The following is a 24,292-nucleotide window of genomic DNA, read 5'->3' as shown; positions in this document are numbered from 1 at the left end:
TCAGTTTTAAACTCCAAACACATGGAAATTAATTGCTGAGCTCTTACGGTGAACTATTTCCTGTGTATTACCTCATTTAATCCTCATAACAATCCTGGGGGTTAAGGAGTCTTTTATTCACTTTTTACAGGTGAGGACACTGGGCTTTAAGAGAAAGTAAGAATTATGGACAAAGTAAGTGGCAGAGCAGTGGTAAACTCAGTTAACCAGACCAGACAGCCTCTTGGCATTTCCAAGGGAATATGGTAACCCCTAAACCGAAGGGTAAACCCCTGGAATTAGCTTAAGTGCTCCTCAGCCCCCAAGGGTACTATGTAGACAGTGTCAGGCGCAGAGGCCTCACGGTCAGGCAAAAGAGTACCGAAGGCGAGGAGGAGAAGGAACACGCCCGGGTCATGGTAGGTAGGTAGACCCATTCTTTTTTTGAAGAAATCTATGATCAGAAAATATTAAAAACAAAATAAAAAGCAGGGCAGGCTGGTTTGAACCAAGACTAATGAGTGAGACTGTCCAGTTCACCATCAGCCTTCCCATATCTCGTCCGGGACTTTGTAGATGGAGCTCTGCCCTTCACATTCTGGGTGGCCACACTTACAAAGCCCACCGTGGTGTTTCTCTTCAGTTAGGCTGACTTTGGCCCAGACAGGAGCAGGCACAACCCCAGAGCGACCCCCACACAGGCAGGTGGCTGCTTGGCAAGCGTGGTCGCTGGCCCCAGCGACCACACAAAGTCCAGACAATGCAAAGGGTATCAAACTTCATGTGTAGCAAAAACTCCATGATTTCATCTAGTAATCCTGGGATAAGTCCAGCTGTATTAAAAGCCAAGTCCATGCTTTTATTAAACCTCCAGTAATCAGAATTCTTGATTAACTGGAACATGGCAGCCTGCTTTGAGAACAAGTTCACATCAAGATGCTTAAAAAAAAAAAAAGGCTTCTGTGAATGTCCTAGGAGCAGTACAAATTTGACTACAAATCAAACCTCATTTGTCTATAATAAGAGCTCAGTGAGAACTGACGGTCAAAATCAGGCCCCCGAAGAATCTAAACATTCTGAATCATTACAGAAAGAAGAAAGATGAAATCCTCTCGAGGTGGAATGGTATGGTCATATGCAGGCAGAGCTGAGAGGGCAGGCTGAGACAAAAAGGGACTTTCTGCTGGACCCTGTGCTGGCCACAAAGTCCAGGAACCCACAGTGGATCCACCCCACGGTCTTCTGGGCACCCTGGGGTCACTACTTGAACAGATGATCCACCTGGCCTGCCCAATTCTGGGGTTGGTCATACTGCCCTGCTCAGAGCGTGCACTGCTTGGTGTTGGGCCGTTCGATGCCAACGTGTGGTATGAAAACTGAAGAAATAGGAGTCTGCTAACTCAAACACACAAGTCGGGGTTCATGCTATGGGTTCTTGGAACCACTGACAGATAGAATCCATCTTGTAATGAGACCCATCTGGGACTTTAATAGCTAACCTCTCTTGCTTGGATAATGACTGCAAGTAAGATCTATCTTATGCCAGATCTCACTTTTTGGTAGAGGGCTTCCAATGAGCTTATTTTATTCTAATAGCAGAAACTGTGCTGAGGACACCAAAGGACACATCCCACACGACCGTCAGGTGTTGGAGGGCTCACTGGCTTGTGTACCACTGGGGATCAGCTGAGGAGCAGAGGGAGGATGTTGTTATTACTGGGCATAATAAATTCTCCCCACTGCCGAGGCATGTTGGGAGAATGATGAACTGTTGCAGAAGGAAAGCAGCAATCATTCCATTAATTCACTCAACAACCACTGACTGTTCATCTACCGGGTGCCGGCGACTGTCCCAACGTGAGTTCACGCTGACCACAACTCTGCCCCAGGCTGTGACAGAGCTTAAGCAATAGACAGCCTTTAGAGCGCCAACGGACAGACGGTGCACTTAGACGGACTACAGATCAGACCGCTGTGCTAGTGGTTTGCTTTACTTGGAAAGAAAACGGATGTGTACAGAAAGGGGAGGATCTAAAGGAAAACGAGGGAGTGCGGACACCCCTCCATTCCACCAGCAGAAGTGGCTGGGTATGACCATGGGTCTTCAGAGGCTGTCACCACATGAAAGGTCTTGATCTTGAGTTAAGGACACCCAAATTTATCCCGTTTCCATGCTAGGGCTATTTATCTAAGGACTACACCACTGAGACAAAGAACTTTTAGACAGACCTCACTGGACAAGAAGCCATGACCATCCCCAGCCCAACAATGACACAAGATGTGAAGGACAGCCGGTCCTACAGCCCCATGACATGCTCTTCAGAACGAGGCAGGCTTCTGGACCCCTGGAGGCTGGTCTGGCCCCACAGGGTGGACGCCTGCTCTCAGATTCAAAGCATGCTGCGGCCAGTCCCCAGGCTCCACCTGCCCTCGGGAGGGCTCAGCATGGCCCAGGGACAGAGACAGGCAAGCTCATGCACGGGTTAGTATCACAGAGGGTAGTACCATCACCACATAGAGTACCTGGGAATAACCTACTTTCAGGGCTCAAATGCAGATAGGTCTTCTGCCTTGGGCTTGAGGCTAAACCAGCAAAATAAAATGAAGAAAAACAAAAACATACCCTGTGATATCAACAATGCCACATGTGCCATTTGCAAAATGCTCAGAAAGACCTGAAATTGTGACAAGTGACTTCATTTGTTTGTTTTTATGGCTTGGGAACAGGTCTCTCCGGCTCTCAGCACTCCAGGTTCCCATGGCTGAGGGCCCAGCTCACCGCAGCAGCTGCAAAGATGAGACTGCTTCGGGTGCCCAGATGAGGAACTGGGGGCCGGGGGGGTGGTGGGGGGAGGCCTGAGGCAGCTCCTTCGAGGGCTGACTGGCTCACTAGCCCAGCTGTCATTTTACGTCTCGGCTCCTGGCTGAGGCCTCACTTTACCTCCCCTTTTGCTAACGGTTTAGTAATTTCATTTTGGAAGGGAAACCCAGTAAATGACGGGAGCCAGAGGAAAGAAGAATGTGGAATGGGGAAAGGCCTTTCCTCTTCGGTTATGCTAGTAAAAGGAATTCTCTACCGGCTGCCAATACTAAACTGGAGTATGGAGAGAGAGTTTAGGGCTCCCGAATGTACCCATCAACAATGGCAAGGAGCTACGGAGCCCTTGGAGTACCTGAAAACAGATACTCCTGAGGCGCCTGGGTGGCTCAGTCGGTTAAGCGTCTGCCTTCGGCTCAGGTCTTGATCCCAGGGTCCTGGGATTGAGTCCCACGGCGGGCTCCCTGCTCAGCGGGGGGCCTGCTTCTCCCTCTTCCCACCCCCTGCTCATGCTCTCTCTCACTATCTCTCTCTCTAATAAATAAATAATTTTTTTAAATAAAATCTTTAAAAAAAAAAAAAAAAGAACAGATACTCCTTAACCTGGAACACCACTTTAAAGACTAAGGTAAAGGGCGCCTGGGTGGCTCAGTTGGTTAAGCGACTGCCTTCGGCTCAGGTCATGATCCTGGAGTCCTGGGATCGAGTCCCGCATCGGGCTCCCTGCTCAGCAGGGAGTCTGCTTCTCCCTCTGCCCCTCCCCCCTCTCATGCTCTATCTAATTCTCTCTCTCAAATAAATAAATAAAATCTTTAAAATAAAAATAAAGACTAAGGTAAAGAATAAAAAATTAAACCTATCTAAACCATCATGATCAAAACTCAATGAACAGTCTAATTTTAATGACACCTCTTTTACAGGTATGAGCCTGACCCTGGGCTATCAGTCAGGAGCAGATGACTGGCGGGACAGTCCATTTCTGCTCTGCCGGACGTGAGAGAAGTGCGCTCTTGGGCTGACACGTATATGGGATATAACCTTCTCTAAAATCCTGAAAGCTCAAAATATCAGTAGAGAACTATCTGAAACTGCTAGCAACAAATGAAATCTCACTTTTTAAAACATTAAGGTTCTTCTAGACACTTCCGTGTAAGTATGAAAAAATGTTAAAAATTCAGAATTTGGGTTTCTTTAAAGCAAGAACAGAATTTTTTTTTTATAGTCCTTGCCGCTTAAAAACCCAAAAAGACTAGAGGGAGAGTCCATTCTCAACAGCCTCCATTTCATTTTGCTTTCTCATGAAGTAAGGCAGCTCCCTGGGCAGAACTCCCCTTGGCTTAAAAGACAGAATCGCTTTACTGCTAAATGATGGATCAAAACCCATCTCGTAACAGTGATTCATTTCATCAGAGCTTTTAACACAGGCTCCCTTTCTATCAAGCCAGTGGGTTCACAGTCATTTCCTCAACTGAGTACACATAAAAATGTTAACAGTCTAACAACTCGGCTACTCAGGAAACCAGATGCCAACCTCACATTTCATTAATGACTGTCCTGATCAGTGAAGGACAGGAGACTCGGTACCTTTTTGATGGTATTGTGCTTGCTGCTGGTGCCACCCCGGTCGGAGTTTTCGTTGTGCAGAATATCCAAGGCTGTCTCCCTCTCTTTGAGTTTCAGGGCCTCGATCTCAGTCTTGAGCTCATTGAGCTGCTCCTGCAAATGCTTGCTCTTCTCCATGTACTCCACTCTGCCGGCAAGAGGACATCGTGCATCACGGCTATGGCGAAAGTGAGACATGGGATCCAGGGTCTGCAGCCTAGGGTCCACGTCTCTGCCTGGGAGCCTGGGTCTGTCACCTAACAGGTCTGAATCGGTTTCCTCGGGATAACGCTCACAGAGCTATGGTCAGAATTAAGTAAAATAAAGCGTAGAAAAGGCCCCTGGTAAACTCTCATAAAGTGCTCTACAAATACCCATTACCGCAGATAGCTTTTAGTTCTGCACAAGTAATGACATATGAATCAAGACTCCTGGCAACCAAAACAATCTCCTTGTCTCAACCTTTCTTGGATAAGTGATTCTATTCAAGTGACCTCTTCTGCTAGGCCCTGGCCACATCCCTACGCGATGTCATCTCCTAAAGAGTTCGGTGGAAGTTCGCGCAGCCAACACCAGGAAGGAAAAGATCCCCACCATTGCCTGCAAATAGATATTCTTTATCTATGACAGTGAAAATCTGGAAATCATCCTCAAAGTGTCCACCTCTAAGGGCATCAGGCGAACCACGCAACACAAACACCAGGAACATTCTGCAGTGATGCCCATGGCTGCTGGTATGTGGAGTCTGTCATGTGCACGGGTAATAGGAAAACACAAATTAAAAAAGCAGGACCCAGAAACAGGATGTAGCCTCACCCCTGTCACAACCATGAAATGCTCACATGCCTGGTCAATGGAGAAAGGCTGGAAGGGCAACTCGGACAGCAGACACCATAGATAAAGAGGCTCATGGTTGCTCACCCTGGACCCCAAGGAGACACTGTCCCAAGAGAGCTATCCCAAGGATATTGGACAAGGTGAGAGCACAGGGCCTCACACGGGCTTGGAGCTGAATCCTCATTCTGCTCCTCATCAGCCGTGTGATGCTGGGTGAGTCCATCAAACGCTGTAGATTTCATTTATAAATGGCATGGCACACTAAAACCCACCTCTGATGTCAGCCTGATGTTAGTTAGCGGGAATGAAATGAGACAAAGCTAGAAAGCCCTGCCACCCAGGCACTCAGTACATGGTTCTCCATCAAGCCGTGGCACAAGTGGCCAGTTTACCTACGGCTGGGACCTGGGGGGACTGCAGTCAGATTTCTTCTGCAGTGAGACTCCCTGCCACCTCGGTTCCACCAATCATGAAAGGAAGGAGGAGCGCACAGCAGAAGCTGCTATGAACAGAGCATGCGGGGCTCAGCTCAGGGCTGCCCCATGCAGCAGGGCTAGCCTGACTCAGACATTTGCTTTCCACGGCCTTGAGCCCAAGGCTCTCCCTTTACCCTTGCTCTAGACATGGGAAGTGCTGCGGGTCTCAACCGCCGGAGAACACAACCAGGAAAACTGTTCTGTTACTGTGTTTGGACATTATCACAGGCTCTATCCCCACGTGAACCGCAGTCTGACTGCTCGGAGATCCCTGACAACCAGTCCTAGACTGTAGATGAGGTTTTGAGCCACCGTAAACTCCAGGTCACCAATCAAGAATCATTGTTATCCTGCAAGACTGATTGCCCATGTCCTTCACTTCTGATGAGGAAATTCTTTCTCCGGAGGGTGGGAACAGAGCAACCCCTGCAGGAGCTAGTGACAGGCTCCCGCGGTGACCCTCCAGTTTCCCCAGGCCCAGATGGCCCCACTCTAGCTCGCCAACTGGGGGCACAAGGTCAGGGGAACTACATACTTTTCTTTCTCTATCTCCATGGAAAGCCGCTTCATGTCAGTATCCTTGAAGTCGAAAGACAGGCTGTCACCAATGAGGCTGAAGCTTGGTATGTCGGGAGGCAACGGTGCTGGAATTGGGTTCATGGGCTATGAATGAGAAATCTCCAGTTAGGGGGGCCAGGTTCTGTGAGAACGGGGGCACTGCTGTGTTAACCACTCACCCTCCAGCAGCCATAGTGGCAACAGGCACAGCTCGGGCCCTGCCTCCCTCCCAGCACCACCATGGCCTCACGTCACAGCTGTCAGCCCTCTCTCTCCTCCTCCAATCTACCTACATTGGCTGCTGCCAGATGATCGACCCCAAAGATCTCAAATCCAGGTAAATCATTTCTCTCCCTTCAAACCTTTACTAGCTCTTCATGCTCACCAAATTAAACACAGGCTCCCACTCACTTCTTCGTTGAGGAAGCCCTCCGGCTCTGGGCTAGGAGCTGGAGATGCAGAGAACAAGGCAGAGTCCCTAGCTCTGAACAGCTGAAAGTATTATTCAGTAAACAGAGGTGCTCACAGATCATCATGGCTACGTAAGGTAGACACTGTAGCCAGAGAGTGAACAGTGGCCGAGGATGCTGGGAAAGGCATGCTAGAAGGGATGCTGCTTCTGCTGGCATCAGAGGATATGCCAGAGGAAAAAGCTTGCCAGGCAAGAGGCATGGTACTGGGCAGGGCAGGGCAGAGAAGGCTCAGCGAGAAAGCTGAGGGAGGGGGGTGGGAGACCGGGACCAGACCATAAAGAGCTCCCCTGCATGCTGAGGGGTCTGGATTCAGAAGATGGAGCCAAAGCAGGGCTTGAAGCAGAAGATGAAGAGATTAGATTTGAGGACTTTCTCATCCCAGAACAAAGGGTCACCTAAAATATGGCCCCAATCTAGTCTAGCTTCTCCTACCGTTTGCCCTAACAAATTGTGAACAGTACCATTTCTGTTCCTTTGCTTCAGCCATTCCTCTCCCTATAGGCCATCTCTCTTTCAAGGCCCTTCTCAAATACTAGGATTTCTCACCAAAGCCTTTCTAGATCCCTCTCGGCCAGATGGCAACTCTTTTCTTTGCTATGCATTAACATGGTGTTTCTGGTTCTGTTACGGCATTTCCCTAACTCCACCCTGTAAAAACTCCTTTCTGGCTGTGTCTTCTTCTTTTCCTGTTGGCAAGTTTCCTAAGGGCAGGATCTGCCTCTCTCACCCTTGGATCCTTGGCTGAGTCTGGGACGGTGTCTGGGAAAGGGGAGAGGCCCAGAGCATTCATCTGACATGATGACAAGGCCTGAGGCAGACTGTCTGCGTGGGCGTTAGAAGGTGGCGCTGTGAGGGGGCTTCTGGGGTACTGGAACGTTCTGTTTTCTGATTTGGGTGCTGGGTGCATGGGTGTGTTGAGTTTGTGAGAATTCATCAAGCTGTACAGTTATAATCTGGGCACTTCTCTGTACGTATGTTATACCTCATCAAAATTTCTGAAAAGATGGGTGCTGAGTGCCGTGCTGTGGGTGAGAACAGACACTGGTACGACCTCTGTGGAGAGCATCTCGATGGAAAACCTGACCCCACGGCTCTGTTTATGAGAATTTATTCTACCAGTATATTCACCGTATGTGCGAAGATTTGTGCTCAGGGATATTTTCCGCAGTTTTGTTCACAACTGCAGATGAAAACAGACTAAATACCCATCCATAGGGGACTGCTTAAATGAATTACAATCCATCCATGCCACGAAATAGGATTAAAAGGCTGATACGGATGATCTCCTCCAGGACTTATTTATTTATTTACTGTTTGAAGAGCATATAAAGTTTGCTCCAGTGTTATGTTTTATTTTACTTATTTCTATATTTTTAAAGATTTTATTTTTGAGTGATCGCTACACCCAACACGTGACTCGAACCTGCAATCGCGAGATCAAGAGTCACATGCTCTACCGACTGAGCCAGCCAGGAACCCCGCTCCAGTGTATGTTTTAAAACCACACACATCTCCGGTGCCCAACCCAGATGAGCCCCCAGACGACTCCAGTCCCGGCTGCTCTGCGACCACCGCAGAGATCCTGAGGCAGGACCATCGGCCCATTCAGCCCACCGAGCCATGAGAGAGAAGGAATGGCTGTTTTGGGCCACACGGCTGGCTTGGGGTGGCCTGTCACACAGTCACCGAGGACCGGCACAGATGACGATAGCAAACTGCTCACATTTCCCTCCACCTCAAACCCTGGGCTGCTTCTGTCTCTGTGCCCCGTGCACCTCTTAGCTGCCTCTGCTGTACGAGTGTGCACTGTGTGTGTTTGCGCCAGGCGCCCATCTGTGGGTTGGCTGAGAATACCCCACAGTCTCTTTCCCACCTAGCTAGTTCCGACTTACCCTTTAAGAGCCAGCTCAGGTGCCATCCTATGCCTCTCCTGCCCCTGCAGGCTGGGCTACATTCTCCTCTAGGCCCCTGTGCACCCTCTCTGAATACAGACTCTGCATCTGCCTGGTATTACATGGACCAGAACGGTTTGCTGAACTGAATGCACAGAGGAAGGGAAGGAAAGAGACTTTTCTATTCACTGTGTGACCCTGTGTAATTGAAGTCTGCCTCCTCGTCCCAAAATTGAGTTTGGAAGCTGGTTCTTCTGTGGCAATAGTTCACTCTGAGGGACACGGGGTACCCCTGCCAGAACTATAATAACGGTATATGGTATACACAGGTAGTTGAAGATTACATTCAGTGTGGTATCAAGAGGCTATCCTCTCTTGAGGATAATTTGGGACTATTATTACTTAGAATAAGAAAAACATTTCAGAGCTGGGAAAGGCCCTGCTATCTATTATCTAAGCAACTGGAGAAGTGACTTGTCCGAGGCCAAATGGCAGACCAGCGTTCTATCCAGTCCCCAGCCACAGGCCCTAAGCAGCACTCACTCTGCCGTGGCACCACCAAGGGAACGGAAGGGCTGGGAGGGAAGAGAAGGCTATGAGGTCTGAAGCAGCTGCAGGCCAGCAGCCCCCAGCCAGGCTCACCGGGTATGTGGGCTTGGTGGTGATTTCCAGGAGCTTTTGCTTGGCTCTTCGCTCTGCCTCACGGGCTTCCTGCAGGTCCTGCTTCAGCTGATCTGCCTCCTTGGCCCTGCAAGGAAAGGAGGAGCCAGTTAGCTCCACAAAGGTGACAGGTGGAGGAAAGAGAGCCCTCTTACCCACTATCCCCCTAGACAGGAGGGACGTGGGTTAACCCTGAGGATGGCACCAGATCAGGCAAACAAGGCCAGTGGCTGGGGGGGAGGCATTTATGTGAAAATCAGAACTTCCAAAGCAAGGACAACATTCCTGAGTGCTGTTCATTGCAATGGTAAATCTAAACGGAAGAGCAGGGAAGCCAGTGGGCAGGAGTCAAGTTCAAACCTTTGCAGTTGGTAGATGGGGAGGAGAAGTGGGGGAGGGGCTAGCAGCTTCCTCTGCTTCACTTCTGGGTGAGAGTGGGCTGGGCCGAGGTACAGTACGGTGGATCAAAGGTCTTATATTGGATCATGAAGGGCAGGATGTGAGAGAACTGATTCTTCACAGCCCCCAAGTAAAACAACTGCAGGCCTGGGGCCAACCTCAGGCAAGAAGACGAGCACCAACGCTGAGGGTCTCGCACTTCACCCTGCAAGACACAGGACCCAGGGGGCCCGGCCTAACATGCATCAGTCAGCAGGGGAAGTGACCTGCACACAGAAAGAAAGGGGCCCGAGACAGGGCAGGAAACAAAGAACCATATTCCCAGAATGACATGCAAAAAGCAGAGAGGAAACTATAGTGAATGCACCTTGGTAGCAAAAAGCAAATTCAAGTGTTCTAAATCAACAGAGCCAAATGCTGTGGGGAATGTGCCAGTGTTTATCTGAAGGCTGCAGGACCAGAACAATCCCAAGCCTAGAACAGTCTTTGGAAAGTATAGCCTACAGTTCCATCCTTCAACCTGGTCGTGAGCTGGCCACAAAGAGGATCCTGGCCCTCCCCTCCTATCTGCCTCAGGAGCCTTAGCGCCAAGAAGGGCTGCAGGGAAGCGGTTCCTCCTTACTTCGTTAAAGGTAAATAGCTGCTGTCTCCCCACATGTCCCCTAAATGAAAAGGGAAAAGAACCATATTTTTTAAACGTAAGAAGAGTCTCCTTATAGCTCCTCAGCTAAGAGCAGTCTGAGGCCGGGCTTGATGGCTTTCCTGCAAACACGGCTATCAGAGGGATGGCAGTTTATCACAGGCACAAGCATGACCAGAGATCCACTCAACAACAGAACTGTGTTCCTGAGCCTTTCCACTAATTCCAGCCCCCAAACCCCACACTGGCTTAAGTACCAGTCCTCACCACCAACCTGTCAAAGGAAGAGCCTCCCCGCTGCCCCAGAAGATGGGGAAGAAGCTTGCGGACACATGCAGTCAAGCTCTGCCTCAGAGCCAGGTTACGACTGAACAGCCCCTCGCCTGAGCCCCAGTGCCCAGGACTCCCCACCTCTAACCTCCTCTCTGACTCCTCCGCCATCTTCAGCGCCAGCACCTCGGCCTCCAGCACCTTCTGCTCCATCAGGCGCTTCTCTTCCTCTGTCCGAATGGCTGTGGCCTTGATGCGCTGCATTTCCTGTTCAGCCTCTGCGGCCTTCTGTGCCAGGAGTTTTGCCTCCTCCTCTGTGATTTGGGCCTTTTCTGCCAACAGGTCAGCCGTCTCCTCAGACCGCATCTGCAGAAGAGCGCTGTCAGCTGGGATGGGGATCACATGCCCATCTTCCCACCCAGATCTGGCCTCAGACACTCAGGTCAGTGAGAACCAGAATCTCAGACTCCCTGGGGCCCTGAATGTCTCGTCAGATGACACTCGGGCAAGGGATGACAAGCCACACCCTCAACTTTTTGGAAAGGCCCTTTGGGTTCTGCCCATGGGAAGCAAGAAGAAAGCACTTTTCTGACTATCCACTTGAGCTGAGGCAAATGCTTTATGAGGGAGAAAACCAACTTTACCTTCTTTCCTTTTATTTTTTTTTAAATGTTTTTATTTATTTATTTATTCATGAGAGTCAGAGAGAGAGAGAGAGAGGCAGAGACAGAGAGAGAAGCAGGCTCCCCGCCTAGCAGGGAGCCCGATGCGAGACTCGATCCCAGGACCCCGGGATCATGACCTGAGCCGAAGGCAGACGCTTAACCATCTGAGCCACCCAGGCGCCCTACCTTCTTTCCTTTTAAATCAGTGGTTTAAACCAGCGGAGACTTTGCCCCCCTGGGAGACAGGTAACAATGCCTGGAGACATTTTTGATTGTCACAAATGGGGGGGGAGGTGGTACTACTGGCATCTAGTGGGTAGGGGTCAGGGACACTGCTAAACATCCTCCGATGCACAGGATGGCTCCCACCACAAAGGGTGATCTGGCCCCAGTGCCAGCTGAGAAGTCCTGCTTTAAAGGCGAGCCCCCGTGAAAGTGGGGCTTGGCTGCACATGAACTCCACCAGAGTCTGCCTCTGCCAACACAGGTGGAAAGAAAAGGCACTGATTTTTTTTTTTTAAGCTGAAATGTCAAAGCATATGTTACTAATCTGAGGTCGTCCTCGGGAGGCCTAAGTCCTGAAATCCATGCAAGTGCCCGTGTAGCCTCCAGGGGCCCAGCACCGCCCCCAGCAATCACCAGAGCTTCATTGGCCATTGTCGCTTCTTCTTTCATCTGCAGCAGCCTCCTCTCCAGCTCATCCCTCGTGCGCTCTGCTTCCTCCCTCATCTGCTTCTCTCGAGCAAGGCGCTGTCGCTCCATCTGGGGGCAACAACAGTGGCCACTGAGTCATGGGACCCACGGCCTACAGTGCCACAGGGGCCCGAGAACGCCCAGTGTCCTGAGTCCTGCAAGGAGACCCTCTTTTCTCCCCTTTACTTTAGGTTGCCAGTGTCATTCTTGTCACCCGCCTCCCTCTGCCCTCCGAAACCAGCTGTGTCCCGTGAAAAAACATCTAGAGGTGAGGTAACAAACAAAACAAAAAAGCAAGCCCTGCCAAGTCTACCTGGATCGAAGGAGGCGTTCTTACACACCATGTGCTGAAATGGCCACCCTGCCAATAACCCTTTGCGTTGCAAGACCTCACGTGCCTCTGCCCTGCGACTGACCGCACACAATGCAGGTTCCTTCTCCCTGAGACGCAGCCCCAGAAACAGACAGCTCTCTTCTGCTTGGACGAGCCACCTTGCCATTTCTCAACCACGCGGACCCCTCCCACACCTCCACTTTCCTCCACAATTGCTCCTGCCTCTGACCCACGGAGATAGATGAACGGCTCTCTGCGAGGCGTCGGGGGTTCACACACTGTGTGTCACGGGGAGGGGGGCCGCAGCACCACTGCACAGGGACCCAGCCTCACGCAGAGGCGACTCCCGGCCAGGCCAGCGACAGGAGGGAGCTGAGCAGGGAACGCAGCCCCCTCCTCCTCCCGTCCTTAAGGCATCAGTACAGAGCCGCCGCCGACCCTGCCTTCTGGATCACTGTATTAATTGGGCCACATGCAGAGCTTAATAAGGGGAACAAGCATAGGACAAGTGCTATTTATTCTCTGTGATCTTCAGGTATTAACTAAGTTCAGAAAGCAGAAGCCAGAAGTGACCACTGCACTATTTTCTTCCTCAAATAGAGCACATTTAATTACTTCTTGCTTCAATCTTCTCCCAAACAAAAGATTTTTAAGACTGCTGCCTTTTCTAAATACTGAGCCAAAAAAAAAAAAAAAAAAAAAAAGGCATTGGGCCTCGAAGGAATAATGCAAAGACAAGCAATAAAATACTGTAAATTCTTCTCCAATTTTCCTCTTACAGGTCAGTGAAAAGCTTGGCCAATTTGTTCTCTAATTTCCACTGCATTACAATTTCCATTAAGAAGATTACTGTATCTCCATTATGCTCCACTTGAAAAAAGCCCAGGCAACCACCTTCTGTTCCCAGCACTGCACTTTCCCTGAGACCTCCACCCAGTAAATAAGGGGCCTCCTGTTTGCAAGGTGGTTTCAGCTCACAAAGGCTTTCAGGAGCAATGTGTCCTTTGATCTGAGACAGAGAAGACATACCATTAGCTCCACTGGACAGATGAGAAAACTGAGGTCTGGAAGGTAAGTCATTTACTAATGTCACATACTAAGTTTCACATCTGGCTCTAAGGGCAGTGTCTGTACTACTACTGGGCCATGAAGCCACTGGCCTGCCAGATGCCAGGGACCTGTCTCTGCTGTTCTACAGGCAGTGCAGGTTGGGGGTGTGCACATGCTCTTCTCTGCCACAGCCCCGAGGCTGACGCGCTCATTGCCGCTTTCAGATCTCTCACTTCTAAGTTTTGTTCGGCTGAAAAGAGGTCAAAGAAGGCTCTTCTTGAAGTTGCCACTTAGACTCGTGCTGGCTCAGGAGTATTTCTTTGTCCAAGAAAACCCATTCCACCACCGTGGCCCCCAAAGCAGCCCAAAGAGTCTGCTGTCTCAGAGCGCAAAGGGACGGAACGCCAAAAGCATGCTGGATCAAACGGCATTTCATTCCAAATCTCAGGGAGTCCCCACATCAGAGAGCTGCACACAGACTAACGATTACACCTCTGAGCCTGCAAGTCCTGAGGGGCAACTGCTGCTACTCCATCTAGGAGTTGGTCCAAAACCACAGCGGATAGTCTCAGCAGTGAGGCTCAGATTAGTTGTGTGAGTTTCGGTGAGTCAACATGGTTTATGAGTAGAAAACAACGATGCGGACTGTCCAGTCTGCTGATGAGCGCACGCGGCACCTCCCACCGCAGGCACTATGCCGCCTGGGCTGACCTGTGGCGGGGAAGTGCGGCCGGAGTCTAATTAGCATTCCCACAGCAAGCACGAGACGCTGCCGTGCATTCTATCACCATCTAATTAGGAAAAGGACAAGGCCAGGCAAAGGAGACAGGCAGGCAAAAAGAAAGCGAGCTAGCTAGGTAGACAGGCAGACGGATGGATTGATAGATGGATGGATGGACAGACGGACGGACAGATGGATGGACACAGGCTTGTCTATCACTTCCCAAGCCTGCATTAATCACACTTCACTTACTTAGATGGGGAAATAACTAGAGATGTTTCTTTTACATATGCTATTGGAGTTTATTACTCATTTCCAGAGCGGACACCCCACCGGCTGGGCATCAGCCAGTAAAGATCCAACAGAGATAAAATAAGAGAAGGTGTATCCATAGCCAAATGACACCTGTCAGCCCACGATCGCTGCTTACCTCCAAGGCCAAGACCACGACTCAGCGACAACAGTGGTTCTGACATGGTCTTGCTCACCTGCTTTCTAGCCTTCTCCTCCCTGGCTTGGGCTTTCATCTGCTGAACTTCCAAAGAATCAGCCTTCCTTCTCCTCATAAAAAGGTCATGGTTCCCGATACAGAGCTGGAGAATCTGTGGTTGGAAGCAGTGGAAATGTTAAACCCACAAATTTACTTCACTGCCTACCAGCTCACCAGCGCTATGGCATCTTGGTCTCAGGGCTCTTGGGGGCAGCAGGAAACCTGAGAAGTAAAGCACAGCGTGAAACACCAAGGCCCTCCCTACTAACGTCCTCCAGTGCTCCCCCAAAGACAGGCAAAACGAGGTGCCTCAAGTGTGCCGGGGGGCAAAAATTACACGTGAGGAGAGAAACATGACACTTCGGCATGTCTTCTGGATGCATCTCATTCTCCTAAGTTAAGATGTGGCTCTGCAGATCAGAGAGGCTAGGAAAGCTTGTTCAATAGGTTAGGCTGGGACGACAGGTTATTCACGTGGAAAAAAAGAAACTGGATCCCTCCCTTACACTGTACACAAAAATCAGAAGGATTAAAGATTTAAATGCGAAGATTGAACCCTTGAAATTTTTAGAAGAGAATATAGAAGAATATCTTTATGATCATAGGATTTAAAAAAATGCCAAACAAGACACAAACAGTACAAAGGATTAAGGAAAAGATGTATATATTTGCCTATATTAAAATCAAACATTCTTTGTTAAGACATTAAAAAGGGAGGAAAAATAAGCCACAAGCTGGGAGAAGATATAACTAATAAAGAATACAAACCACCCAGAAAATACTAACCAAAGGAAATGAAACAAGTGTTCGACAAAAGAGACAGTAAGTTTCGAGAGGGTATGTGTTGTAATGAGCACTGGGTATTATATAAGACTGATGAATCACAGACCTGTACCCCTGAAACAAATAATACATTTTATGTTAATTAATTGAATTTAAATTTTAAAAAAAGAGAGACAATAAGCTTGGTCAAAAATATTAAAAAAGATGTTCAACTTCATTAGTAAATATAAAGATGCACATTAATATGACACTGAGATACCATTTTTTTTTTTAATAAAGATTTTATTTACTTATTTGACAGAGAGAGACACAGCGAGAGAGGGAACACAAGCAGGGGGACTGGGAGAGGGAGAAGCAGGCTCCCTGCTGATCAGGGAGCCCAACACGGGGCTCAATCCCAGGACCCTGGGATCATGACCTGAGCCGAAGGCAGATGCTTAACGACTGAGCCACCCAGGCACCCCGACATACCATTTCATATGCACAAGAGTGACAGAAAATTTTAAAGGCTGATGATAAAAGCGTGGAAGATATCAAACAAAAGGAAGCTGCACCCATTGCATTGGCTCTGTCAATTAACTCACCTTTTTTTGGAAAACAACACGGTGTAATCTTGAATCTGGACATACACTACAGCCCTGTACCTGTACTCCTAAGCAGATACTCTCGAGAGAACCTATTACATGTGTGCAGCCGGAGGCAGGTACAAGAATGTTCACAACAGCCTTGTTAAAATGGCAGAGAAGTAGAAAGCACTTAATTATTCATTAATAGGAAAATGACAAGTACACATACACACACACACACAAACACACATATATCCACAAAAGGAATACTATATAGCAATAAAAATAAAGGGATCATATCTTGAAGCATCAACATAGCTACATCTCAGAAAATAATGTTGTCCTGGGGCTCTTGGGTGGCTCAGTCGTTAAGCGTCTGCCTTCGGCTCAGGTCAAGATCCCAGGGTCCTGGGATTGAGCTTCCGTTGGGCTCCCTGCTCAGCGGGAACCCTACTTCTACTTCTCCCACTTCCCCTGCTTGTGTTCCCTCTCTCACTGTGTCTCTCTCTGTCAAATAAATAAATAAAACATTAAAAAAAAGAAAAAGAAAAAGAAAATAATGTCTTAAAAAAAAAAGAACACAGACAGTTGACAGCAGTTGGTAAATTCCGAAAGTTCACAAAACTTAATAGTATATTCATTTTGCTATATATGAAGTCAAGTTCTGAGGAAAAGCAAAGGAATTATAGGCACACAGCTCAGAATGGTGATCACCCTTGGGGAGGCGGGTGGGGGAAGCCAGCAGAATGCTAACATGAGGGGTTCTAATAGTATTGGAAGTGTGCTATTTCTTAAAGCTGGGTAGTGGGTACGTAGATGTTTATTTTTGCCCTTCTTTATACCTAATACACATTATCCTTATCCTTTTGTATGTATAAGGTACCTCCATAAAAATAATTTTTTTTTAATTCCACAGCACAAAATTTAGGTTTGACTCGCTAGGTTAAGCTAAAGGGAAGAGTCTTTCAAGGTCTATTGGCAAAGCGTGTAGCAGGTGAGCTATCATTCTACACCTCACAAGAAATTACTCTGATACTCTCTCAGAAAAGGTGCTCAGTTTCTCAGAAAAACTACAGTTATCAGTTACAAAAATCAGGATCTCAACTTACCAGCTTATTAACACGAAGCTTTGAGGAGTTGAATTTGAAGACGTCGATTTTCTTATCCAATGGTTTAATAGTAAACTGAAAGAAGGAAGCAGAAAACAGTTTCAGTCTGACAGCCTAGAGTGTGAGCACCAGCTGGGAAATTCCACAAAAGCAGCAACCACACTGACAAAGATCCAGCACGAGGCTGTGCCTTGTCCTGGCTTCCTGGTGCCCAGGCACTAAACCACAGTGAATTATAAGTGGCTGAGAGCGCCAAGTCTCGGGCTGTGGAGGTTCAGGATCCAGGAAGGTGTGTTGTCAGTACCATCTTAGGCTTGGAAACCTGAAATGCCAGCCTTCAATGGGCCCCACAGTGAGGCCAACACTGGGAAGCCCGCTGCAAAGACACAGGCCCAGTTCTGCCTTCAGGAAGCTCACCACCTAGTCGGAACTAGATTAATGACAGTCAGTTACTTGAGAAATTACACCATCTATTAGTGTCTCACTGGGCGGAACAAATCACAAATGTCATGGGGGTTCAGCATCGATCTACCGTAAGTAGGAGGGGAACTTCAGCTGGTCATAGACAAAGAGTACGACAGGGAAGCTAAAAGGTTGGACAGAGGGCCATTCCGGAGGGCAAGCAACAGAAATGAGCGGGTGTGTGTGTGTGTGTTTGACGTTATTAACCCTCTGATTCAGGACAGGGCAAGTAACAGAAATGAGGGGTGTGTGTGTTTGTGTGTGTTTGTGTGTATTTGACATTATTAACCCTCTGACGACTAAGATGGTATCATGGGCTCAGACTGGGAGGAAGGCAGGGGTGGGCTGGGGGTGGACAGTCAGAGGGGCTGGGGTTTGATGTGGCAGCATATAGATCATCACTCCGGGTTCTGAACATGGGGATTATCAGCTGAAAGCTGTTAATAAAAGGAATAAAGTGTGAAGAAGAACAGACTGTGGTAGAAGAGGGAAACAGTTCCTGATCAAAGGGGAGAGAAAGCTGAATAAGGACAGGGTGGTAGCGAAGTAGGTGACCCCAGGGCCAGACCGCTAGGCAGGGAAGCATATAAAGAGCAAATGGAAACTGCTGTTCTCAACCATTCCTGATCAGACCAGACAGATCCTCCATTTCAAAGATGCACTTAAAAAATGGGGTACCCATTCCCGAGAAAGATGTGCTAAGCAGATAAATACATCTGGGAAGATAAATTCTTGGGTATTTCTTTTGCATGTTATTTTGTCCGAGGAGGAGTTAGCACAATGAGGAAATGATCCTTCGGTTAGCTTTTGGTCAAGCTAACTTAGAAGCACTATTGCTCTTGTGTAGGCTGCTACTTGTGAATTTCATGAACTTATTTTTGGCTCTTAAGTCAAACCCTGGAGCTGTCAGTGGGAAACCACAAGTAGTGGGGAAACCACAGGCTCTGTGCTGTGCCGGGACGCGCACAAAGAATCAATGGATCACTTAAAATAAACCAACATTTCTGTTTTGACAGCACGGCTGTCATGCATAACTACTAAGACTACTTCCTATTATGTCAAGTCAGCTTGAGGTCCTCTTACTGCATGAGTTATTGACATGATGGAACATGATGGAACATGACGGTGCCCTGCCCCTGGAGAGGGTATATTAGAGTTTATTGTGTCAGGCCATACTAGGGGAGACTTTAATCCTTGAGTTCTGTGAAAAATGAATGTTTGGGGAGCCTTTAGCACACAAAAATACACGAATATGCAGTAAACAGACTTTATGAAATTAGAGATGACAAACTACCATTCCACAGCACACCTGCTGCTTTAAGTCATGTGGAGCTTTCAACTGAAGTACTTTAAAAAAGAAATACCTAAGTGCTCCTCTTCTGGGCTATAGAAACTTGAGAGCCAGAATGTTTTGAATTAAGAAGCTCAATCTGTCTCATCAAGCATGGCCAAGGAGATCTCAACCACGTTATTGGAAACCAAGAGCTTGGGGTTCCCTTTCTCAAGTTGCTATTTGGGAAGGGAAAACAGGAAATCTGCTCCAGGTGGGGGCTCTGCAGGCAACCACATGAGCTGTCACTGTTCCTTACTCGACACTCAGCATCCCAACTGTGTGGGCACCAGTACGTCACTGAGCGCCGTCTGGGCCCGCTGCCCTCTGCCCTCTGCCCTCAGGACTCACCCTCTGTACCCGCTACCGGAAAAGCTCCCCCCCCTCCGCCCCAGCTATGACTTCAGGGAACGTGGAGCTCCCCTCACCGATCACAGCTAACCTGATTCCTCTGCATCTCCACTTCCTGATGTGGCACAGATACCCCAAACCTGGCCCCTACTCTTGCTGCATGTTCTCAGGAGGAGGGAATCAGAGTTGGGGTGAGAGCACTCCTATGTGGAAAAGCGGAAATGCAATGGGTCATCATCACGTGCATCATCAGTCCCTTGCACTGTAGGCCTGTCTTACAGCAGTCGGGGCCTTGCTTGACTATAACTTCTCTGAGGGGTGAGACTGGATTTTCTATATCTTTGTTTCCCCCACGAAACCTAACACAAAGCAGATGCTTGATAATTCCTTTAAAATTAACAAAGAACAGGGGTGCCTGGGTGGCTCAGTCGTTAACTGTCTGCCTTCGGCTCAGGTCGTGGTCCCAGGGTCCTGGGATCGAGCCCCTCATTGGGCTCCCTGCTCGGCGGGAAGCCTGCTTCTCCCTCTCCCACTCCCCCTGCTTGTGTTCCCTCTCTCACTGTGTCTCTGTCAAATAAATAAAATCTTTAAAAAAAAAAAAAAAATCAACAAAGAACAAACGAGTGAACGAATGAACCTAAGATTAGTGTTTGGGAAAGGTCACCATCCTGTATAGAAATATCTGACTACTTCTTCTTTTTTTTTTTTTTAAGATTTTATTTATTTATTTGTCAGAGAGAGCGAGCAAGCACAAGCAGGGGGAGCGGCAGGCAGAGGGAGAAGCAGGCTCCCCCCGGAGCAAGGAGCCTGACGCAGGACTCGATCCCAGGACCCTGGGATCATGACCTGAGCCAAAGGCAGACGCTTAACCGACTGAGCCACCCAGGCATCCCTAGAAATATCTGACTTCTAACTTAGAGTGTTCAGCCAAGTTATTCAAACTTAGTTATTCTCAAATTCTCACAAGTAGTTAGTTCTGATATCCTTATTTATATCATCACTGTGAGAGAGAGAGAGAGAGAGAGACACACACACACACACACACACACATATATAGGGAGATAAATAGATAGATATCCCCACCACATGTATCAAGCACTGGATAGTGAGAGAGGGCTTAATGTCCACCACACTTAAAAATACAAAGAGAGGGGTGCCTGGGTGGCTCAGTCGTTAGACATCTGCCTTCGGCTCAGGTCATGATCCCAGGGTCCTGGGATTGAGCCCCACATCAGGCTCTCTGCTCAGCGGGAAGCCTGCTTCTCCCTCTCCCACTCCCCCTGCTTGTGTTCCCTCTCTCGCTATCTTGCCCTCTCTGTCAAATAAATAAAATCTTAAAAAAAAAAAAATACAAAGAGAATTTCTCACTAGAAATAGAAAGGCAAGTAATAGGAAAAGGTTACTTTCTGGTTTGTTTACTATTCTTTGGAGGCTCGTCTGGACAAGCTGAGCTCCCCAGCCTCTTGTTAGTCAGCAGGGGGGTGTTTAGCGATGCCATCTGAAAATAGGCTGCCAATACTGTTCTGTAAACGGAAAACAACAACCCCAAACCCAAAGCCTGGGGATTAAAGGATTTTACTGGTAACAAGGAGCAGTCTGGCTGGGGACCACTACAGCAAGGAGGAGAGACAGGGAAAGCCCGCAAGCTGCGCTGCTGGTGGGTCTGCATGCGAAGCACGTCCTACCTCCTTGTCGCTGTATGAGATGTTTCGGATTTCATTCCATGGGAAGGAGATCTTGGGGGTCAGCCTGTTCTCAGGGTCATAGATGTGAAGGCCCAGAGCATCCACTCCAAGCAGCAACTCTGTGCCCTTTTTATTCTGTAGATTCAACAAAGATCAGCCACCGTCAGCTCCAGCGGAGGTTTGAGATTTTATTCAACTTCCCAAAGAACCTGGCACACACTATTACATGTGACAAGTTCCAGTAGGTCCCAACAGAAGTCACAGTGGCTATGTAACCCAGGGGGCCTCCAGCTTCCTGAATTGGGGCAGGCAGAGGCAAAATACCATTCGCATGACTCGTGTCCCAGAGGGATCACTGGGGCTTTCTGTTACTGGCTCGATGGCTAAAGTAGCAGCAATCTAAGCACTGTTACCTCCAATTAAATACAGTAGTCGTCACCCGCCCCCCTTATCTGTGGTTTTGCTTTCTACGGTTTCAGTTACCAAGGTCTGGGAGTAGACGATCCTCCTTCTGAACCACTGTCAGGTCCCTAGTGTAGCCTAACCCTACATCCCAACACCTAAGTCATTCACCTCACTTCATCTCATCATATAGACATTTTATCATCTCACATCATTCTAAGAAGGGTGAGTAGTACAATAAGATGTTTTGAGAGAGAAAGAACATGTTCACGTGACTTTTATACTGTTACAACTTCTTTTTTATTGTTATTGTTCATCTCTTACAGTGTGCCTAATTTATAAATTAAACGTATCACAGGTACACATATATAAGAAAAAAAACATAGTATATACAGGGTTTGGTACTATTCATGGTTTCAGGCATCCATGGGGGGCCTTGGAAAGGTACTCCTGTGGATAAGAGTTATCATACATGTAGAAAAAAGACCTGTAGAATTAGGGTGACTGAGTGGCTCAGTCATTAAGCGTCTGCCTTGGGCTCAGGTCATGATCCCAGGGTCCTGGGATCGAGTCCCACATCAGACTCCCTGCTCAGCGGGAAGCCTGTTCTCCCTCTCCCACTCCTGCTGCTTGTGTTCCTGCTCTCGCTCTCTGTCTCTGTCAAATAAATAAAAATCTTAAAAAAAAAAAAGAAGAAAGAAAAAAGACCTGTAGAATTAAACATCTCTTACATTAAAAGAAAATGTAGTTGTACTACCAGAAAGTTGTTTTTTTTTTTTTTTAAGTAGGCTCCATGCCCAGAGTGGAGCCCAACACGGGGCTTATAACTCATAACCCTGAAATCAAGACCTGAGCTGAGATCAAGAGTCAGATGCTTAACCGACTGAGCCACCCAGGCGCCCCACCAGAAAGAAAATTCCAAGTGCTGCGATCAAATGGTTTTATTTTATGTTAAAATGTATTCTCAGTGTGATAAAGCAAATATAGTAAAATGTTAATTATAGAACTTAGACAGTGGGTATATATGGATATTCACTGTGAAATTCAACTTTCTTATATGTTTGAAATTATTATAATAGGATGTTGGAAAAAATATACCAAAATGAATTGTATATAAATTATACCTAGGAGTGCTTGGGTGGCTCAGTTGGTTAAGCATTCGACTCTTGGTTTCAGCTCAGGTCTGATCTCAGGGTCCTGGGATCAAGCCACAGTTCGGGCTCTGTGCTCAGTGGGAAGCTGCTTGAGATTCTCTCCCTCTCCCTCTGCCCTCCCCACCACCCCCCACTCTCTCTCTAATAAAAAATCTTTAAAAAAATAAATTATACCTCAATAAAACTGTCTGAAAATTTAATTGATTGCACATATGTTGGTTGGCAGTCAGAGTAGACAGAGGGCAAAGTGCCCTTGGCCCTCAGGTCACTGACCCAGCTAAGGGCCTAGAGCTACATCTTCAGGCTGGAGGCCCATGCCCCTGCGCTTGTGTAGTGGTGGAAGGAAACTCCCTGCATAAGGACCCAAAGCACCTGACCCGTTGCTGACAACTAGGAAATCGAACCAGATTCAAGGGCAGCAAAACAGGTCTGCAAACCGAGAAGGTGCTCAGACTGTGACGAGAAGGACCAATCTAACAGCAGGTGTCAGGTGGACAAGTGAGTGCTCCAAGATAAATCTTAGTCCCTTGAACACTTCCCAAGTCAGGCGCTATTACCAAACCCTGAGAGAGATTCCTCTGTTTGTCTGCAAAGCTCTTAAAATTACTGCATTAACATAAGTGAGGCTTTGTACTTTTAAGTGCTACAGAACATTTTGGAAAACGAGATATTTCATTATGTTTGTGACTAGTTTAAATTAAAAAAAAAAAAGAAGAAAGGATTCTACCCTCTGCTTCCTATCATGACTTCTAGAGAATAAACAGAGAGCGGCGGGACTCAAGCAGTCTCTTTTAAATTGTTTTAAGCACATAATTTCCTTAGCTGATGGAACTTGAACACAAAAGACACTAAAATATCCATTATCTGTGTCTACTGTGTAACACAAAACACACACACAATTGTGTATTTTAGTCTGACTGCTGCAGAAATATTTCCTAGTAAGAAACTGTTTTTTAAGGACTGTAAAATACTACTTTTCTAGAATCTAGATGGTGGGCATATGGGCCAAGAGGAGTTATGTTGCCAAAACCACAGAAATGTGTTAAACTAGCCTGATCTTAAACAAACCAGACAATTAGCAAATAGAAATTAATAAAACTTAAGAAAATAACCTTTGAATTATTATAGAAAATCTTTTTGTCTTTAAAGATTTTATTTATTTATTTATCAGAGAGAGAGAGAGCACAAGCAAGGGGAGCAACAGGAAGAGGGAGAGGGAGAAGCAGGCTCCCAGCTGAGCAGGGAGCTCAATGTAGGGCTTGATCCCAGGACCCTGGGATCATGACCTGGGCTGAAGGCAGATGCTTAACCAACTGAGCCACCCAGGTGCCCCACATACAAAATTTATAGGAACCCAAAAAAGGAAAGCAAACTGTGAAAGGTGGACCACTGAGGCACCTGGGTGGCTCAGTTGGTTAAGCGTCTGACTGTTTTTGGCTCAGGTCATGATCTCAGGGTCCTGGGATCAAGCTCCCCCCTCCCCCCTGTGTCTCTACGCTGGGCATGGAGTCTGCTTAAGATGCTCTCTCCCCCTCCCCCCCCCCCCAAAAAAAGGTGGGCCACTGTGGGTATTGTTTAACATCTACCTATCTGCAGTTTGGAACCAGCAGTGGAATACCTGAGCCAATGGCATGAATTCCTTTGGATGGAGCTCCTAGGTGCGGCATCTAGCCGCAGAACCTCAGGAGAAAGATGCTCAAGAAGCCCACCCAGCCAAGACTGAAAACAGAAGCCTCTGGTGCAGAAGCAGTGGGTTCCCAGAGGACAGTGGGACTATTAATGGTCTGAATAGAAAACCAATTAGCCTGCTAGTGAGACCAAGAGACCCACCCAAACAAATCAGGAATCTATAAAAGTAGCTTTACTCTCCTTGTGCCCTGGGGGAAGAGTATT

The 24,292-nt window shown here is 47.8% G+C and overlaps 1 protein-coding gene across 12 annotated transcripts in view; it reads right to left on the bottom strand.

Moving 5' to 3' along the window:
- The window catches only part of NF2 (NF2, moesin-ezrin-radixin like (MERLIN) tumor suppressor), a 77,965-nt gene that overhangs the window by 10,692 nt on the left and 42,981 nt on the right, over positions 1-24,292 (bottom strand). For 3 of the 12 annotated variants that reach the window (XR_010407447.1, XR_010407446.1, XM_054510453.2), the window contains exons 8-16: positions 20,844-20,978; positions 17,016-17,090; positions 14,556-14,669; positions 11,909-12,031; positions 10,753-10,970; positions 9,278-9,383; positions 6,248-6,375; positions 4,382-4,577; positions 2,518-2,562 (exon numbers count right to left, since the gene is read on the bottom strand). Coding sequence is in view for 9 of the 12 variants with exons in the window: in XM_054510453.2 (XP_054366428.1) it covers positions 2,527-2,562; positions 4,382-4,577; positions 6,248-6,375; positions 9,278-9,383; positions 10,753-10,970; positions 11,909-12,031; positions 14,556-14,669; positions 17,016-17,090; positions 20,844-20,978 (1,131 nt within the window). In the remaining 3 variants the exon portion in view is untranslated. Of the gene's footprint in view, positions 1-2,502; positions 2,563-4,381; positions 4,578-6,247; positions 6,376-9,277; positions 9,384-10,752; positions 10,971-11,908; positions 12,032-14,555; positions 14,670-17,012; positions 17,091-20,843; positions 20,979-24,292 lie in introns of those variants that run through there. The other 9 variants (XM_054510454.2, XM_064578622.1, XM_045887365.3 and 6 more) reach the window with 9 other exon arrangements.

The sequence above is a fragment of the Mirounga angustirostris genome, unplaced genomic scaffold (genome assembly GCF_029215605.1).
Source record: "Mirounga angustirostris isolate CCGP_5_RB_7025 unplaced genomic scaffold, mMirAng1.0.hap1 SCAF_14, whole genome shotgun sequence".
Lineage (NCBI taxonomy): Eukaryota > Metazoa > Chordata > Mammalia > Carnivora > Phocidae > Mirounga > Mirounga angustirostris.
This window is presented reverse-complemented; position numbering and strand designations above follow the sequence as displayed.